This window comes from Schistocerca piceifrons, chromosome 7 (assembly GCF_021461385.2).
Source record: "Schistocerca piceifrons isolate TAMUIC-IGC-003096 chromosome 7, iqSchPice1.1, whole genome shotgun sequence".
NCBI lineage: Eukaryota > Metazoa > Arthropoda > Insecta > Orthoptera > Acrididae > Schistocerca > Schistocerca piceifrons.
Window position 1 is genome coordinate 40,058,606 of NC_060144.1, and position 18,821 is coordinate 40,077,426.

General features: G+C 43.9%; 1 protein-coding gene across 1 annotated transcript in view; it reads right to left on the reverse strand.

Moving 5' to 3' along the window:
• The window catches only part of LOC124805409 (ras-specific guanine nucleotide-releasing factor 1-like), a 429,611-nt gene that overhangs the window by 98,635 nt on the left and 312,155 nt on the right, over positions 1 to 18,821 (reverse strand). The window contains exon 3 of the mRNA XM_047265970.1: positions 17,796 to 17,943. Coding sequence (XP_047121926.1) covers positions 17,796 to 17,943 — 148 coding nt within the window. The remainder of the gene's footprint in view (positions 1 to 17,795; positions 17,944 to 18,821) is intronic.

Below are 18,821 nucleotides of genomic sequence, written 5' to 3' on the forward strand. Positions count from 1 at the left end.
GTTGCCTATTTCCGATTTGTGTAAGATTCCCTGTCTCCTTCTTTTCGACATGATCCAATGTCTATCATTACGACCAAATACTCAAGCTGATTGTAATAAAGGGAACTATAATTAAATACACGAAACATCCTTACATGTGTTATCTATAGCACCGATACAATGTGTAAGGGTACAGTACCCTTACGTAGTATCGATTATGCACTATGCGGAAATCACACATGGTTTAAGCAAAGACTGCAGTACAGACAACAATGTGCGAGTGGGTAAGCAGTAGTCGAGTGTTGGAGTCCGTGGGTGGAAGTTACAACTGCAGTAGAGGATGTACCAACCTCTACGAGGACGTAGTACGCAACGCGACTGTCGCCTGTTCCAGCGCTGCGCTAGCCTGTCAGGTTGGCGACTTCGACCATAGATATTGGTAGACTGGTCATGACGTATATTTCGTGGCACCAACATTTCTACTGCTATACCACGTGACTATTGGCAAAACAATGGTGGTATCCTGTTGTGCTTATGGTTGTACCGAGCGTTTTGTGAAGGGAAGTAATATTAAATTTCACGTGTAAGTATTATTAGTATAATTTAGCGGCATTTCTTTAATACTGATAAACTATTGTGTGTATCATATCCTTACCCAGAACGCCACAGTTACGTAAATTGGCGGTTTGAAGTGCTGTGTGTGTTTCCAGGCGCACATTGCAATCGTATATATTTCTTGAAATGGTAAGCTACAAAGCTGCTTCTTCTCTTTCGTATAGGTTTCCAAAGGATGAAGGGAGCAGGCAGATGTGGATACAGGCAGTGAAACGAAAAGATTTCAAGCCTACTGCGCACACACGCATCTGTTCGAAGCAGTTTGAATATATATATATATATATATATATATATATATATATATATATATATATATATATATATGATGTGACTTATCAAACGAAAGCGCTGGCATGTCGATAGACACACAAACATACACACAAAATTCAAGCTTTCGCAACCAACGGTTGCTTCGTCACGAAAGAGAGGAAAAGAGGAAAGGATGTGGGTTTTAAGGGAGAGGGTAAGGAGTCATTCCAATCCCGGGAGCGGAAAGACTTACCTTAGGGGGGAAAAACTACAGGTATACACTCGCGCACACACACACACACACACACACACACACACACACACACACACATATCCATCCGCACATACACACCTTGTGTCTGTGTGAGAGAGAGACATATTTATTACCAATAACCCTTCCCACTCCAAAAGCAATGGCAATGTGTATTGCTACTACATAAGAAGAAAGGATGATTTTTACTAGCCTGGATTAAATCTTACTTTGGTACAAAAAGGGGTGAATTATGCTGGTATTATTTTAAAGAATAATTTGCAAAAACAAGTTAGGGGTTTGATTTCTCATCAGGGTTTAGTTTTATTTTGTACTTCCCAGTTACAAAACATACGAATATCAGAAACAAATACTAAATACCATTTGCAAAAAGGTAGTTGTATGGCCTACATTAGTTTCCAGATAATAAGCTGTAATGTATGGGATAAATAATATGCTGCTACAAAAATCTTTGGTCATTTACCAAAAAGCATTAAAAGCCTGACAGATAGCCAACCAGCATTTAAAATCAAACTAAAAGAATCTATGAATGACAGCTCCTACTCAGTAGACGATTTTTTAGGTATAAATAAGTGATTGGAAGAATTGTCATGTAATGATAGGTCTAGCTTTCATTAAACTGACACATCATTGTGAAGTACCGTATTCATGATCTGTGGAACAAGTATTCATGTAAGTGGGTACTGATTTTGTAGATATCTTATTTGATACATCTACGAAACAAACTGTTTAAACCAAAAAAGAGCTTTCAAATGAAACTGCATTACGTTTTGTGGGTGAACGACACAATTGAGTTCGTTACATTCGATGTGAACACGTGTGTTTACGTTACAGGTTTCGTTGTTTATGCCTATTTATGAAGTCTATAACACTTTCTACAACCAAGGCACTAAAACACACACACGCAATATTTACATTTTATGCAGTGCATAACGCGTACTGTTAGTAGAGAATGCATCTCATAATTGGTAACACTGAAATATTCGCGGCGAATATATTGCCGAACATCGAAAGTGTTTCAGAAGTTCACAAAGTTCATTGTGACGTAATGGCTGTAAAACTAAATTTGTACAGTGGTTACGCAATAATTTATCACTTCTAACTATGTTTACATAAGCTACATTTAATGTGGTGAAGTTAGCAGGAAATCCACTGAGAAATACTGGAAGTGAAATCAGGAATCAGAATGCTGCCTTGAACTCCCGCCGACGTTCTGCCAACAGTCACGTGATTCTATGTTGCAGCCACGACAGATGTATAGCCGCTGCACTGCTTGCCCAGTCTATTAGTATCTATGGTCGAAGGTTGGCGAGCTGTGTGGAACGCGGAACCATGGGATGCTGACGTCGGCGGCCAGCTGATCAACAACAACAACACGCTTCACGGCGCGGGAGTCGCTGATATGACGCCTTTACTACAATTCCACCAACTTGCAGAGACAACGAGTCTACAGTCCCCGGCGGCTTCGATGCCACAGCCCTATAATTCATCGAAAGCTACGAATACCTGTGTTGTGCATCGCATCATATAGGGAAGTGAAAAAGCAGAGTAAACAGTGAAAGTGTTATTGTTATTGTGGTGGTATATCCCCGGCGGCAGCGATGCCACAGCCCAGTGCGTCGTGAACCAGCGTGTTTGCGTGTAATTTACGACTCAATTATAGGCAGGAATCTAAAGCAGAGTAATTAGATATGAAGTGCTACGTAAAAAAAAGGTGTTTCCAAGGTGATTATTTGTTTATGGATTACTTTCCAAGGTATGTGCCTCTGTCAAATTTCTTGTATTACTAACCCTGTAAACTGTGTGCCATAAATATAACAGTATCGCATTTTCAAAATATGGTGCCACTTGGAGTGTTAATTTATGTGGGGTAGTAACAGAATATTTTCCTGTGAATACTGTGTAGTAGTTAGAGTTGTCTGTTTATTTTGTTTATTTTTTGATCACATTCATTCAGTTAGGCCTATGTTTCTATTCATTCAATACAGTGACTATCTGATCATTAGTATTTCATTCATTACAAATAAAATATTCATGAGCAAGCTAATAGACACTTGTTATTCGTGTATCACAGTTAGCCATACTAGTTATTTGGGACGTTACAGCATTGTGTTTCATGTTTCTATGCAAATTCAATGACATTATGCAGTGTGCACAAGCATTTGCGATTAACCTGACTTATCTTGTTGGTAATTAGGGAGTGATTTAATGATATAATTTGACTAATGTACCGTGATTAAGTGATAGTTGAATTTCTTAAACACCTTTTTCCTTACACAAATGAGAATTATTCTTAATGACTTGAGGTTCTCCATTAATAAGCAAATAGTTTTGACTAAATAATGTAATTTTACATTTTTTTCTTTTTTGTTTTTCTATATATTTTTCTACTTTAATATTCAAATCTAATATCACTATTACATTTTTTTTCGTATTAAAGTATTATTTTGGTGGGGATATATAAGGGTACAGTACCCTTACATAGCATCGATTATGCGCTATGTAGAGATCATACATGGTTTAAGCAAAGACTGCAGTGCAGTTAACAATGTGCGAGTGGGTAAGCAGTGGTCGAGTGTTGGAGTCCGTGGGAGGAAGTCGGATGTGAGAGTCTAGAGAGAGAGGTTGCTCAGTAGCGAGGCCGGAGATGAGTGGCAGAATGGCACACAGTGTTTCATGTCATAAATGTTTATAAATTGAGTGATTTAATTAATGAATTCCAGCATTTAAGAGAGGAGATGTTATCATTTAGTAGTTTTCACAATAACGGAAGTAGACAACAATGAGTCTCATGACAAGAAGGAGAGATTTATATTATGCTAAAATAATTAAAATATAACTTTACCTACAGCGTATGCGAATAATATGGTTTGGTGCGAAACAGGGGGAGGTTACAAGTGGTAAAACTGCTATTTGTTCGCAAATTCCTTTGCTTGCTCGAAAAGTTTCTCTGTTAGGGAAACTGTCACGCAGATCGGAGAAAGTCTGATGAAAAGTGCAGACAGAACTTCTTCCTCAGTTCTACTGATGTCTGTAGGTTGGGCTGTAGTGTATTGCACGCAAAGATTGATGAATCCATAGCTAGTTTGCCAACTAATAATGTAGTGTAACCAACGAAAGGTAAAGTTCCACATGTGTATATAACAACGGATATGATCGTCCTCGATCAATCCGAACGTAGCAACACCAAGAGTCTGTCGTGATTTGGATCGTGACGCACGTCGTGACGTAGATGGTGACGTAATGACTGGGGCACTACTACGCCGTAGCACTGGGTACCAGGGAGAGTGCTGGCGGCTTCTGGCCGGCGTTGCGGAGCGACGCGGCCTGCCGCAGGGCCGGCATTGCTCCAACAGGTGGGGGACCAGCGAGAAGCAGAGACTGCGACTGGCTGCTGGAGCTTTTCTTTTTTCTTATTTCAGTTCCCCTCAATGAGGGCCTGGGGCAGCGGATAAAAACCGATATTCACCAAAAGACTACTTAAACTGTTTTTAAAAACGGTTAAAATACCGGGTGATCAAAAAGTCAGTATAAATTTGAAAACTGAATAAATCACGGATTAATGTAGATAGAGAGGTACAAATTGACACACATGCTTGGAATGACATGAGTTTTTATTAGAACCAAAAAAATACAAACGTTCAAAAAATGTCCGACAGATGGCGCTTCATCTGGTCAGACTATCAATAATTAGCATAACAAAGTAAGACGAAGCAAAGATGATGTTCTTTACAGGAAATGCTCAATATGTCCACCATCATTCCTCAACAATAGCTGTAGTCGACGAATAATGTTGTGAACAGCACTGTAAAGCATGTCCGGAGTTATGGTGAGGCACTGGCGTCGGATGTTGTCTTTCAGCATCCCTAGAGATGTCGGTCAATCACGATACACTTGCGACTTCAGGTAACCCCAAAGCCAATAGTCGCACGGACTGAGGTCTGAGGACCTGGAAGGCCAAGTGTGACGAAAGTGGCGGCTGAGCACACGATCATCACCAATCGACGCGCGCAAGAGATCTTTCACGCGTCTTGCAATATGGGGTGGAGCGCCATCCTGCATAAACATCGTACGTTCCGGCAGGTGTTTAACAGCCAGGCTGGGGATGATGCGATTTTGTAACATATCGGCGTACCTCTGACCCGTCACGGTAGCAGTTACAAAACCAGAATCACGCGTTTCCTTGAAGAAGAAAGGCCCGATAACGGTAGATGTGGTAAATCAAACCCATACCGTGACTTTCTCGTCGTGCAATGGAGTTTCCACGGCAGTTCTAGTATTTTCGGTAGCCCAAATTCTGCAGTTGTTGGCGCTGACAGACCCTCGGAGCGTGAAATGAGCTTCGTCGGTCCACAATACGTTACTCAACCAATCGTCATCTTCCGCCATCTTTTGAAACGCCCACACCGCAAATGCCCTCCGCTTCACTAAATCGCCAGGTAACAGTTCATGATGCCGATGGATTTTGTACGGATAGCATCGGAGGGTACACCTAAGTGCCAACCAAACAGTGTATGGAATGCCGGTGCGACGTGCGACTGCACGAGCGCTGACTTCCCCGTGCATAGACGAACCCGCTACAGTCTCCATTTCTTCCTGAATTGTCTCAGCAGCATTACGCCTTGTGCTCGGTCGGCCACTATGGGGTCTATCGTCTAAACAACCCGTGGCTTCGAACTTTGAAATCATTCTCACCACAGCTGCATTTGTCAACGGACCTTTATTCGTTCGAATCCCCTTCCTATGGTGATAGGATCGTAACGCTGAACTAGCACATTCCCCATTCTGATAATACAGGTTCACTAAAAGCGCCTTTTCAGGTAACGTCAACATGCTGCAACTGCTGGCGCATCTGATTCTCTCTCTCATTACAGCTCCTTTTATACACGATTGTCATGCGCAGTCACTGACGTTTTGCTGTCCAGCGCCATCTGTCGGACATTTTGTGAATTTTTTTTTGTTCTAATAAAACCCCATGTCATTCCAAGCATGTGTGTCAATTTTTACCTCTCTGTCTACATTATTCCGTGGTTTATTAAGTTTTCAAATTTATACTGACTTTTTGATCACCTGCTATATGAAAGGTGACAATAACAAATGATTTTATACGAAAAAATACATAGGTGGACGATACAGACGACTTTTACATGAAAACATGTGACAATAAACAAAGATTTTGTAAAATATACATTCGTGCAAAGAACTGATGGTTTTTAAAACTTGCTTGACGATTCTATATTACAGCTAAAATAGTCGCTGATGAATGGTGCAATGGTGTAATGGTTATGCTAAGTTACACATGAAAAACTTATCATGATGAAGGTGCGATGATGAGTATGGGGTCCTATAGAACTATGCGTCAGCACGATAGATGGAGGCGGGAGGAGAAAATGGGAAGATGGTATGAGGTGGAGCGTTGTGGTTAGGGACGGGAAGAGGGTACATTTCGGGACGGATTTCATCGTTGGGGGGGGGGGGGGGGTAGGAGCTGGTTAAAATCGCGTCAGGAGAGGATGGATAAGGCATGGAGTGCACGGAAGATGGAACATGGATGTAGTGACGCAGACGGGTACCTGGATTGGTTATTAGTGGATGGTAAGTTGAGTGCTGACATTGGGTTTTGCGACTGATGAATCCGGCGCGAAGGTGTTCTATGAAGAGAAAGTGTGGAAAGAGGATGAGGTGGTACAGGATACGAGTTGAGGAAGGTAGGCGGATGCGGAGTGCGAGGCGTAAGTGTACGTCTTTCCAGGATTTCAAGGGACATAGAATTTAGACCAGGCTGAGATTCAGGAAACATTGACGTAGGTTACTGTGGGGCGGAAATAGGATTAGAGGTGAGGACAATGGTAGAAGGATGTAGACTTCACGTTCAGCCTTTTAGTAGTTTTCGTAGTTTTAGTGGGTTTCTGGCTTTGTGTTGGAGGGTGAGAATATGTACGTTCCTTGTTAGTTTTCTGTCGAGAGTTAGTCCTAAGTACTTTACTGTTTTGGTCAGAGGGTAGGTCGTGGAGGGAGAGATGCAAATTTGCTGGACCGAAACCCAAGTCGGTGTGACCAAATATGGTGACTTGGCTTTTATGTGGGTTTAATTGAAGTTTCCACGTAATGCACCAATCGATTAGGGGATTCAGGTGGTTTTGGAGGGAGGTATGGAGGAATTGGAGGGTGTGATGAGTGGCTGGATAGGCGGTATCGTCAGCATATTGCAGCAAGTGCGTTAGGAGTGGCTTGTAAAGGATGGGGTGAAAGGACAGAGCCTTGAGGCACAACCTCTGTGGAGTGAAAGATACACGGGCAGACATGGTTGATTGTGACATATGTAGGATGGTGATAAACGAAGGATGCTGTTAGGCGGGCATAGTGAACTGTGAGTGCATAGGTATGTAGCTTGAAGAGCAGTCCCGAATGGGATACATGCTTGAATGATTTTAGGATATCAATGGGGATAAATGTGACGGTTCCATTCCTACAGTTGGTTGCCGATGCAAGAGTTGGGACGAAGCCACATTGGAGCTTGGGAATGGGTAGGTGGGTTGCAAGGTGCTGATTGACTCGTTGGATAGCAATAGTTCCAAAGATTTCGCTGAAAACTGATGTGAGGGTGATAGGCCGATGCGATGAGGTCTGCGAGAATGCTTTATCAGTTTACAGGAAGGGAAGGACTTCGGGCACTTTCCACTGTTATGTGTCACAGTCTGTGTACAGGACGACATTGCAAAGGGTGGCAAGGGCTTCGTGATAGGCTCTGGGACAGTATCTGAACTGCCGTAGGAAATTGTATTGTCACTGGGTGCAGTGTATTGTTTTTAGCAAGTCTTTGTGCAATGCCGTGAGCTGCTATTGGCGTGTTTAGTCCTGTTCGTGGAGTGCTGTGTAAGTACTGGAAGTTTGGTGCGCGAGATGCGACAGTTGTGTTGGCACGATACTACACACAAGGAACCATCGCCTAATCAAAGTTGGAATCATGTAGGATGGTAAATGTGTCTTCCAGGTAGGATGCGAAGTGGTTGGCATTTGTGTGGTTGTCTGGAAGTGATCTGTTATGTAGGATGGGATATGTGGGAGTGCAGTTTGTGGACAGTCTATGGAACGCTTTCCAATACATTCTAGAGTTATATTGTAAGAGGTCTATGATTGAGGAATTTGTTGCTAGCACACACGGGCAGATGTAATTTCGATGGATTGCTCACGCGGTGCCTGCGATATGTAAGCTGTAAGGGAATCTCAGACCAGAGAGCAGTGTTGCATGCAGTACGAACTGCAGCAGTAGGAGTTTGTAGTAGCGAGCAGTCGTGTGTATGAAGTTGGCTGGGCCGGTCGTGGGGAGCGATGGCGGAGCCTGAGCAATATATTATAAGGTAAAAGCAGCCTCGCTCATATGTAGTATTGTTATATCAAGTCCCATGTAAATGTTTAAAAAAATCTCTTAATAATAATCTTTTTTATAAAAATTAATTTTCGACAATCATTCATCTGAATTTAAAGAATTTACTAATTTTTCCAATCCATGGTCATCCCGATTATTGCAAAGAAAAATCAGTTGTTCTTTTTATGCATGACAAATCTATCGGCCAGTATTGCATTGAGCTGTGCCAGAAAATTGCTTATAGGAGCAGATATACACTCCTGGAAATTGAAATAAGAACACCGTGAATTCATTGTCCCAGGAAGGGGAAACTTTATTGACACATTCCTGGGGTCAGATACATCACATGATCACACCGACAGAACCACAGGCACATAGACACAGGCAACAGAGCATGCACAATGTCGGCACTAGTACAGTGTATATCCACCTTTCGCAGCAATGCAGGCTGCTATTCTCCCATGAAGACGATCGTAGAGATGCTGGATGTAGTCCTGTGGAACGGCTTGCCATGCCATTTCCACCTGGCGCCTCAGTTGGACCAGCGTTCGTGCTGGACGTGCAGACCGCGTGAGACGACGCTTCATCCAGTCCCAAACATGCTCAATGGGGGACAGATCCGGAGATCTTGCTGGCCAGGGTAGTTGACTTACACCTTCTAGAGCACGTTGGGTGGCACGGGATACATGCGGACGTGCATTGTCCTGTTGGAACAGCAAGTTCCCTTGCCGGTCTAGGAATGGTAGAACGATGGGTTCGATGACGGTTTGGATGTACCGTGCACTATTCAGTGTCCCCTCGACGATCACCAGTGGTGTACGGCCAGTGTAGGAGATCGCTTCCCACACCATGATGCCGGGTGTTGGCCCTGTGTGCCTCGGTCGTATGCAGTCCTGATTGTGGCGCTCACCTGCACGGCGCCAAACACGCATACGACCATCATTGGCACCAAGGCAGAAGCGACTCTCATCGCTGAAGACGACACGTCTCCATTCGTCCCTCCATTCACGCCTGTCGCGACACCACTGGAGGCGGGCTGCACGATGATGGGGCGTGAGCGGAAGACAGCCTAACGGTGTGCGGGACCGTAGTCCAGCTTCATGGAGACGGTTGCGAATGGTCCTCGCCGATACCCCAGGAGCAACAGTGTCCCTAATTTGCTGGGAAGTGGCGGTGCGGTCCCCTACGGCACTGCGTAGGATCCTAAGGTTTTGTCGTGCATCCGTGTGTCGCTGCGGTCCGGTCCCAGGTCGACGGGCACGTGCACCTTCCGCCGACCACTGGCGACAACATCGATGTACTGTGGAGACCTCACGCCCCACGTGTTGAGCAATTCGGCGGTACGTCCACCCGGCCTCCCGCATGCCCACTATACGCCCTCGCTCAAAGTCCGTCAACTGCACATACGGTTCACGTCCACGCTGTCGCGGCATGCTACCAGTGTTAAAGACTGCGATGGAGCTCCGTATGCCACGGCAAACTGGCTGACACTGACGGCAGCGGTGCACAAATGCTGCGCAGCTAGCGCCATTCGACGGCCAACACCGCGGTTCCTGGTGTGTCCGCTGTGCCGTGCGTGTGATCATTGCTTGTACAGCCCTCTCGCAGTGTCCGGAGCAAGTATGGTGGGTCTGACACACCGGTGTCAATGTGTTCTTTTTTCCATTTCCAGGAGTGTATATGCGTTATCCGGCAACTTCATTGAGGTAAGAATTTTCATTTTTTTTATTCGGAATGATCTTTCAGGGCCATGACGCAGCGCTGCTGACGTCCAAAATTTACCAGTTTAAATTCACAGTCAATTATTGAAAGGTTATAAGTGAGTCACATTTTTAGTATTCCTAGGTTACGGAATAATAAACTGTTGGAAGGTTACGCTGAATGTGAATGAAATAAATAATTATATTGTTTTTAGTGTTGGGAGGTTACGGAATTTTTTTGTGGGGAGGTTACCATATGAGTTCATGTCATGTGCCAGTCCCGACGTCGTTTGCCTTGTAAGTAACTGCGAACATGTCTCTTGAGGTTAGTTAGTGTACGAGTGTTTCCTGGTCACATGTATGAGGGAATTCTCTGTATGCACCATGGGATTCTTGGAACAGGGCAAGAGCATATGGAGGAAGAGTAGAACAGTCGTAGTAGAGAGTTCAGAGTGGTTTATGGTGGGAAATGGCATCTGAGGTGTTGTGTTGTAGGAAGTCAGCCGCACTTTGGATATCATCAGGATTTTTCAGGTTAGCTCATGGCTTACGATTATGGTATGAATTTGGGCATTATACGCATTCCAGTCTACACGGGAATGATCCTGGACATGTTGTGGTGGATGATTACGAGTGGTGTAGGTTAGGTTTGGTACAACACATGAGATGAGGACGGACGATCACTTCCAGTTGGTTCTGCGACTTCTAATGGAGTGCGCCTCAAGAGGTTAGAGGAGACAACAATATCATCAGGTGTTGTACCTGTATCAGGCCATTGAGGATGATAAACTGACGCTACCGCGTCGCGCGCAGAAGTGAATGTTAAGGTCGGATGTAATTATGTATGCGGTAAAGGTTCGGTGTACATTGGTCAGGAAATCGTAAAGGATGCGATGGTTAGGGCGGATGAAGATAGTGGCAAAGGTTAATGAGAGTTTTGGGAGAAAGTCCACGAGGATGAGGTGCTCAGTTAGGAGCGGTTGGGGAGTAGAGAGGATACTTAGGAGATGGGCGATGGCTACTCCGCTGCTGGCAACAGGCTGGCGATTATCAGTGCGATGTAGGAAAAATGGAAATGCCGTGTGGCTAGGGCCTCCCGTCGGGTAGACCGTTCGCCTGGTGCAGGTCTTTCGATTTGACGCCACTTCGGCGACCTGCGCGTCGATGGGGATGAAATGATGGTGATTAGGACAACACAACACCCAGTCCCTGAGCGGAAAAAATCTCCGATCCAGCCGGGAATCGAACCCGGGCCCTTAGGATTGACAGTCTGTCACGCTGACCACTCAGCTACCGGGGTGGACAGTGCGATGTAGGATGTAACGAGACATGTCTATCGAATGGTGGGGTTGGAGAAAGGTTTCGTTGAGAAGGAGGACATGGATTTCGTGTTCTAGGAGGTTATGGATGAGGAGATGTTTATTGGAACGGAGGGAACGGATATTTTGGTAGAGGATGTTGTATGTGTGCTGCACCATTTTCAGTAAAACAAGGAGGAGTCTGAGAGGTAGTTTAGACCAGTGCTTCGGGATTATCGAAACTGAAATGGGCTTGATTTTGGGAATATGTGACGTAGATATTGAGATGGAAGGTGGTGCGGGTGGCGAGGATTATTTGTTGTAGGATATAACGTCTTTCAAAAGGGTGTATGTTTTGCGGCATTAATGTTATGAAACGGATTATATTTGCAGTCGTGGGTGGAGGTTGGGGGAGAGTTGCTTGTGTGAAGTGGTTGATCAACTGTGCGTATGGGGAAGGCGAGTTCAGGCTTTTGGGGAAAGGGTTTGTATTTGCATTTTTGGGAGTAGGTGCTCGCACGTGTTGCAGCCAGGTGGACAGTCTTGGTTCGGGCATTATTTTTGATGGTGGTTTTGCATGCAATGAGGACAGGTGTGTGGGTTCCTGCAATGTTCCGTCAGATGGTTACTGTGTTGTGAAGTGAGACAAGAAATAAGTATCTGGAACTCAAGGGTAAATTATCTATGCCGTTGTTCCTTTAACTACTTTTACTTTCGCAATGAAATACAATCTGAAATACTATGTAGATGTAGTATATTCAACTGGAGCGTCAGGACTCCAGAGAAAAACGTACTGTCACAGAGTAAGAAAGAGTTACGAGTAGTCTTTGAATAAAATAGTTATATCTCTGAGCTGAGCTCTTATTGTGGTTACTGAGCCCAGGCAGACGTCACGGTCTGTCAGTCGTGAGTTGTCAGTTAGTGCGGCAGTACGGAGATAGGAGACAATGTCGTCTAGTGTATGAATGATTGCAACTGTGGTTCTGTTTTGAAGTTAATGTTAAAAGTGTGTACTTCAGTGAAGTGAAATAATAAGTGAGTTACAGAAGAGAAAAATGTGTACCAGAAGTTCTTTCAAGTTGTTTCGCAAAAGACCCTTACAGAAAAAGAATTCTGCAACAAGGAAATGGAGTCCATATAACTGTACGGGGACCGAACTCCCACCCAGGATCCGACGAATAATTCACACGTCATCGTCTCTTAGAATAAGAGATAGACCGTGTTGCCACAACTTACTAGCGAAACGTATAACAATAGACAACAGATCTGTCCAAAAGAAACCTCTGTAGGAAGCTGGTTTAATTACACTGCGACTGGGAACTAACTGATGGAACTGTACACTTCCAGTTCAACACATTTAAATACACACATATACTCTCATTTGTATAATTAAATAACATCTCCTAATTACTCAATTTTTTATAATTCTATTACATTTTTGTTAGATCCTGCTACAATTGGAGGCATCGCTGACGTCTATATACTCATGTAGTGGCACGGCATTGTTCTAGAGCGTGCATATTATTGCAAATGAATACTCTGTGTTTAGTAAGTGTGCCAGTGATGTGGGGTGATACTGAAAACACTGATACTGATAAGCGATCTCCATTACTAGTTTGAATGCAGACTTCCTTGTGCACAGAGATTCCTGGTTGCATGTTGAGTTCACCATCGACCTCTTCATCGGTGTACTCTAAGTTGATCTTTTTTTATCAGTACTGTGAATGTGGGACGGGAGGGGGGCGGCGGCGTGGAGAGTGGGGTTGTTTAAGTGGAGTGTTTTTAAGGCTTGTAATGGTGGCATTTCCTCCAGACGAGCAGGTACTTCGAAGGAGGATTGAATGGGAATGAGGCTCTTTAGTTTAATGATGATGGAATTTCCCCTATGCATGAGATGTTGGATTTGCATTGCTGGTATGTAGCGCTGAATATGAGTTAGGAGTGTCTTGGGACTGAGAAATTTACTGTCACATCTGCTTAGCAAAAAGGAGAAGAAATGTATTAGCTGTCGCTTTTCTGGGATGATTTCGAACCGCAAGTCTTCAGTATATGGGAGATTAGCTGGGTCCTGTAAGCTTAACCCTGACGATCACTGGTACTCGGCCTTTTGTTTTAGCGATAGTTTTTGTGATGATTTGGGGTAGGGACTTTTACCTGCCGGTGTCAGTGTAGCTGGCTACAAGTGTCACTTCTCATTAGTGTTTTCCACGAAAAGAGCTTGACATCACGAAGTTCCATCATACTAAATGAAACTACTGGTGTGAGGTCCAGCATTATGTCATTGGTTTTTTGCGGAAAAAAGCCTTCTAGTTAGTAAGTTCTGTATTACAGCGACAAAAGATTCACTTCTACGAAGCGTGGCCACCAGGTTTATAAAACCACATTACTGGATTTATTCGTCAGTGTGAGACCCAAACGAGGTTGGCTTTATAGGTGTGCAATATAATTATCGTGCACCCTGTCTTTAAAGTATGATCCCTAAACAAATTATCCCGCAGAGCCCTATAAGAGAAATATAATACATACAGGAATTACGACCATTTGTACCAACGAGATGTCACAGTTATAATCTTAGAAGATAACGATAAAAAGACCACCAGACACTGAATTTGACTTCGATATTGGCTGATTTGCTGTTTGTCATCGACTACAGTGGCGTAGATAGGATGTTTTCTAAGCTCTAACGAGATATATGAACTGGGCGAGACGTTCATTCGTGGTAAAATCTTAACGTCTAACATTATACACCTCATAATATTACAGTAAAAAGTAAAAATAGGGTGTGTTTTTGCTAACTGAACAATGCATTTTTGTTTGTAAGACTACATGGGTAACTACAGTCTGCAACCGCGCGACCGCTACGTATCCTGCCTCGGGCATGGATGTGTGTGATGTCCTTAGGTTAGTTAGATTTAAGTAGTTCTAAGTTCTAGGGGACTTATGACCTCAGATGTTGTCCCTTAGCACTCAGAGCCACTACATGAGTAAGTCCACTAGCTCACAGACATGGTATCAAAATAAAGTTAGAACGTTTTTATTCATAGAGGTTCGACAGATGACACGACAGTAACTTTGTCAAAACTGCCTCTGCCGATTACAGATGCCATGGCTAGTGTGTGGGCGCTGCTCATACATCGCTGCTTCCTGATGTCCTAACCACAGGTGGGGACAGGGATTTTCCGGCTGTTAACTGGATGGAGCCACAGGTGTGTGATTCCCCTCAGTTATCTGGGATTAGCGGTAGGGTGATGGACATAGCTGTCACGTTGTGTTGCAGGAGTGGCCTTCCATGACTCTGAATCGTCGACAGAAACACACGGCACCCCTTCCTAAATATGGCGGAAATTGTACTGTTATCACATATGTGCAGCCTATTTTTGCAGCAGTCACTGTGCGCGTTTGCTCGCAATTTGAATCACGTTAGTGGTAGCTTAATTCTTCCTTGGGAAAAATGCTTACCGATAACGGTGCTTTGTCGCGAAGGTCGCATTTTTAATCGTGTGTGGGATAGGCATCATTGCCTCTGTGAGTCTATGCCTTTGTCGCGGGAAGAGATTATTTTTCTGCACACTGGACATGGCTCTGACACGTTTGTTTGCAGCAAGGTGACATATAATTCGAATTGTTTCTGCATCTATTTACGAGTCTTACAGTGACGTGGCGGGACGTACAGGTCTTTATATCCTGCATGGGAGCCATGGCGGATCTCGTCCACAGTCACTGTTCTTGCAGGATTGTATTTGCGAGTCTCACCACCACATCATCACATACGGCAGTGTTCTAGCTGTCCAGCCTGTGTCTTTGGAATTCTATGAACCAGTCGAAATTACGACAATAGCTGTGTCCGTACTCGAGTTTTCTTGTCGTTAATACACGAGATATATTCACATAAAGTAACAACATTGCAGAGTTTATTTGGTTTCGATATTGTGATTTTAGTTACGTTCCATTATTCCACCAGGGAATGTAGTCTGGCTGAAAATGAGATCGCCCTTGGTAGTTTTCTAAGCATTGGGGGGAGGGGGGGAGTGGTGTTTCTGATTGGTTCAGGGAGAAGGGGTAGATGGGAGGGAAATGCTTTGTGCTTAAACTGTTAGCAACTTTTATCCGCGAAAGAGTCCACTGATGTCCTCTAGTGAGCCTATAGATATCTCCGAGTAACAGCTGGTTTGCCTAGGTGGCATGCTACCTCTCTGAATGACTGTCTTTTGCGCCATCCGTCAGATTGGACACGCATACATTGTAAAAATTTCTCTACCATGCCTGCCAGAGATGGTCTGGCGTAGAGCTGACCAGAGATGTGGAGCTCTCTTGTTCGCTACCTTGGGTTCTCTGAAGCCGCTAGCTCGAGGAGTTCCATAGCGTATCGGTATTATCCAGTGAATGCATGGGGGGTGGGGGGTAGTTCCTCGTAATCTAGGGGCGTATTTGTAACAGCCTTTGAAATTTCCGCCGACATCTTGGAGTCTATTTGCCGTTATTACCACAGCCGGCAGATCCCTCGGCAGCAGTGTCAGCCTCCTGGATGGAGATGATTACATCTTTTATAATGCATCTTTCTCAGCAATTGCTGAGTTTGGTGGTGTTGTGCCTGCGATCATATTTCAAGGATCGGTGTTTGTGGATACATCCCACACATCAGTCTGGGGGGGGGGGGGGGGGTTCTACCCCTGCAAGTGACATGGTTTTCTGTGTGTATGGTTTCAGTTACTGATCGACTACCTCTAATTGAGTATTTTGTAGCACTGTGATCAACAGATACAATATCTTTCGCTGGAAGCTTCAGAATTTTAGCATGACGTCACACACACTAATGATGTAGTTGTGGTTTCACGATGATACATGAATCGGGACCCTGCTGCACTGTGCTCGGTTAAGAGAATCATGGCGTCGACGCCACGTAGGATAGCGTAATTGGATAAAATATGAGTAAAGTGGAAAATGAGGCTACTTGTTTACTTGCTTGGGTATGGTGTCTGCTGGTGTCTGTAATGCGAGGTATTAAATTGTTATTAACAATTAGTTCTCGACTGACGTAATTTGTTATTGTCAAATAGACACAGCCTACAGCCTCTCCCTATGATACCCACTCAAGTGTCCCAGTTATGAATGATGGGATTAGGAAGGTATGGTTCAATAGCAGAGCTAACTAATTCAGGTGGATAGCACACTGTGATCACCTGAGAGCATCATGAAGTCCGCGCGATGGTTCTTGCGCAGTTGGACAAAATACGTAAAATTGTGGAATATCCTGAAAAAATAAGAAAATGGGCGAAAAATACGTAAATTTGGGGAAAATACGGAAAAAATACGTCTAATGGCAGTGGAATGCGAGTACTTAGGTATCTGCCAGGATGTGGTCTCTGCTGATGAATCATGTAGTATTAAACTGTTATTAACACTCAAGTGACGTACTATTTCTCCCTTGCTGCTCAGAAGCAGAGTGAATCTCTTCCACTCAATTGTCAAAGTTATAAAAGACGATGATGGGAAGAGGGAGGAGGGGGTGTTTGACACTCACTGGTTTAGAGGGAGTGGCAGCGGAGGGGAGGGCGAGAATGAGAAGGAGAGGAGGGGCCGAATGATGCCTGATCGTTCCCCAGGTAGAGGGTGTCGGGGCACCGGGGAGCTCAAGTGTGTGACGTGGCATCGGATGTGGAATCTAATAAGAGTGGAATGCTTTAGAAGCGCCACTTATTTGCTAACCACACTTTTTTACCATGTGCTAATCTGGTTTTTATATACTTATTGAATCGTTTATAGTGCATTACTTTGCTTTCACTTCGTCCACTACTTGGTCCACAGTTCACTCGCAATCCCAGATTACTCTGAGCCCATATTCTATGGTCATTAGACTTTTCATTCCATTTATCTGGTCTAGTTACTCTACCGCATGTCGATATTATCGAATAGTTGACAAATGCAAGAACTACATGTATTTTGTAGAGCGTACAAATGAACAGAACTTTATTTTCCTCCACGAAGACGTGTACACGAATTTTCCGGGCTTATTGCGAATTGCCCTGAACGTAAAAATGAACTGAATGTTTTTCTGTTTTTATTTCACTACTCTAGCAGAAGCGAATGTGAAGTTTCTGGTTTTAATATCGAGGTCGTTCATGTCACGTCTGTAATATCGAGAGCATTTAACATTCACAAACACTAAAATTGCCAACGCTATGCGTTTCATATGTTTCATTGTGTTCAAGCTGGTGCTATACCGAAATTCTGCATTGCCCAGAGTTGGCCAAAACGCAGTACTTCGGAATAATACCAGCCCTCTAACTAATCGCAGTCGCAGCACAGCGTGTTACCTCTGCGCGCAGCTTCTTGATCTCGGAGGCCAGCTCCTCGCACTGCTGTGTGTACTGCCATTTGGCCGTCTTCTCGCTCTCGACGATTTGCAGCAGATGAAGATGTTTCTGTTCAAGTTCTTCCTTCTGCAGCAGCAGTTTGTTGAAACTGGAAAGTAAGAGCAAAAAGAGAGTTACAAGTAGCAGTGCAAAAGAAGACAGCTAACTGCAAAAAAATCGCTTGATAACTATGCTTATCTCACTAGCTTATCTCACTAGCTTATCTCACTAGGGGTAAGATAGATACTGCCTACAGTAAAATTAAAGAGACCTTTGGAGAAAAGAGAACGACTTGCATGAATATCAAGAGCTCAGAACGAAACCCAGTTCTAAGCAAAGAAGGGAAAGCAGAAAGGTGGAAGGAGTATATAGAAGGTCTATACAAGGGCGTGTACTTGAAGACAATATTATGGAAATGGAAGACGATGTAGATGAAGATGAAATGGGAGATATGATACTGCGTGAAGAGTTCGACAGAGCACTGAAAGACCTGAGTCGAAACAAGGCCCCGGGAGTAGACAACATTCCATTAGAACTACTGACGGCCTTGGGAGAGCCAGTCCTGACAAAACTCTACCATCTGATGAGCAAGATGTATGAAACAGGCGAAATACCCTCAGACTTCAAGAAGAATATAATAATTCCAATCCCAAAGAAAGCAGGTGTTGACAGATGTGAAAATTACCGTACTATCAGTTTAATACGTCACAGCTGCAAAATACTAACACGAATTCTTTACAGACGAATTGGAAAAACTAGTAGAAGCCAACCTCGGGGAAGATCAGTTTGGATTCCGTAGAAACACTGGAACACGTGAGGCAATACCTACCTTACGACTTATCTTAGAAGAAAGATTAAGGGAAGGCAAACCTACGTTTCTAGCATTTGTAGACTTAGAGAAAGCTTTTGACAATGTTGACTGGAATACTCTCTTTCAAATTCTAAAGGTGGCAGGGGTAAAATACAGGGAGCGAAAGGCTATTTACA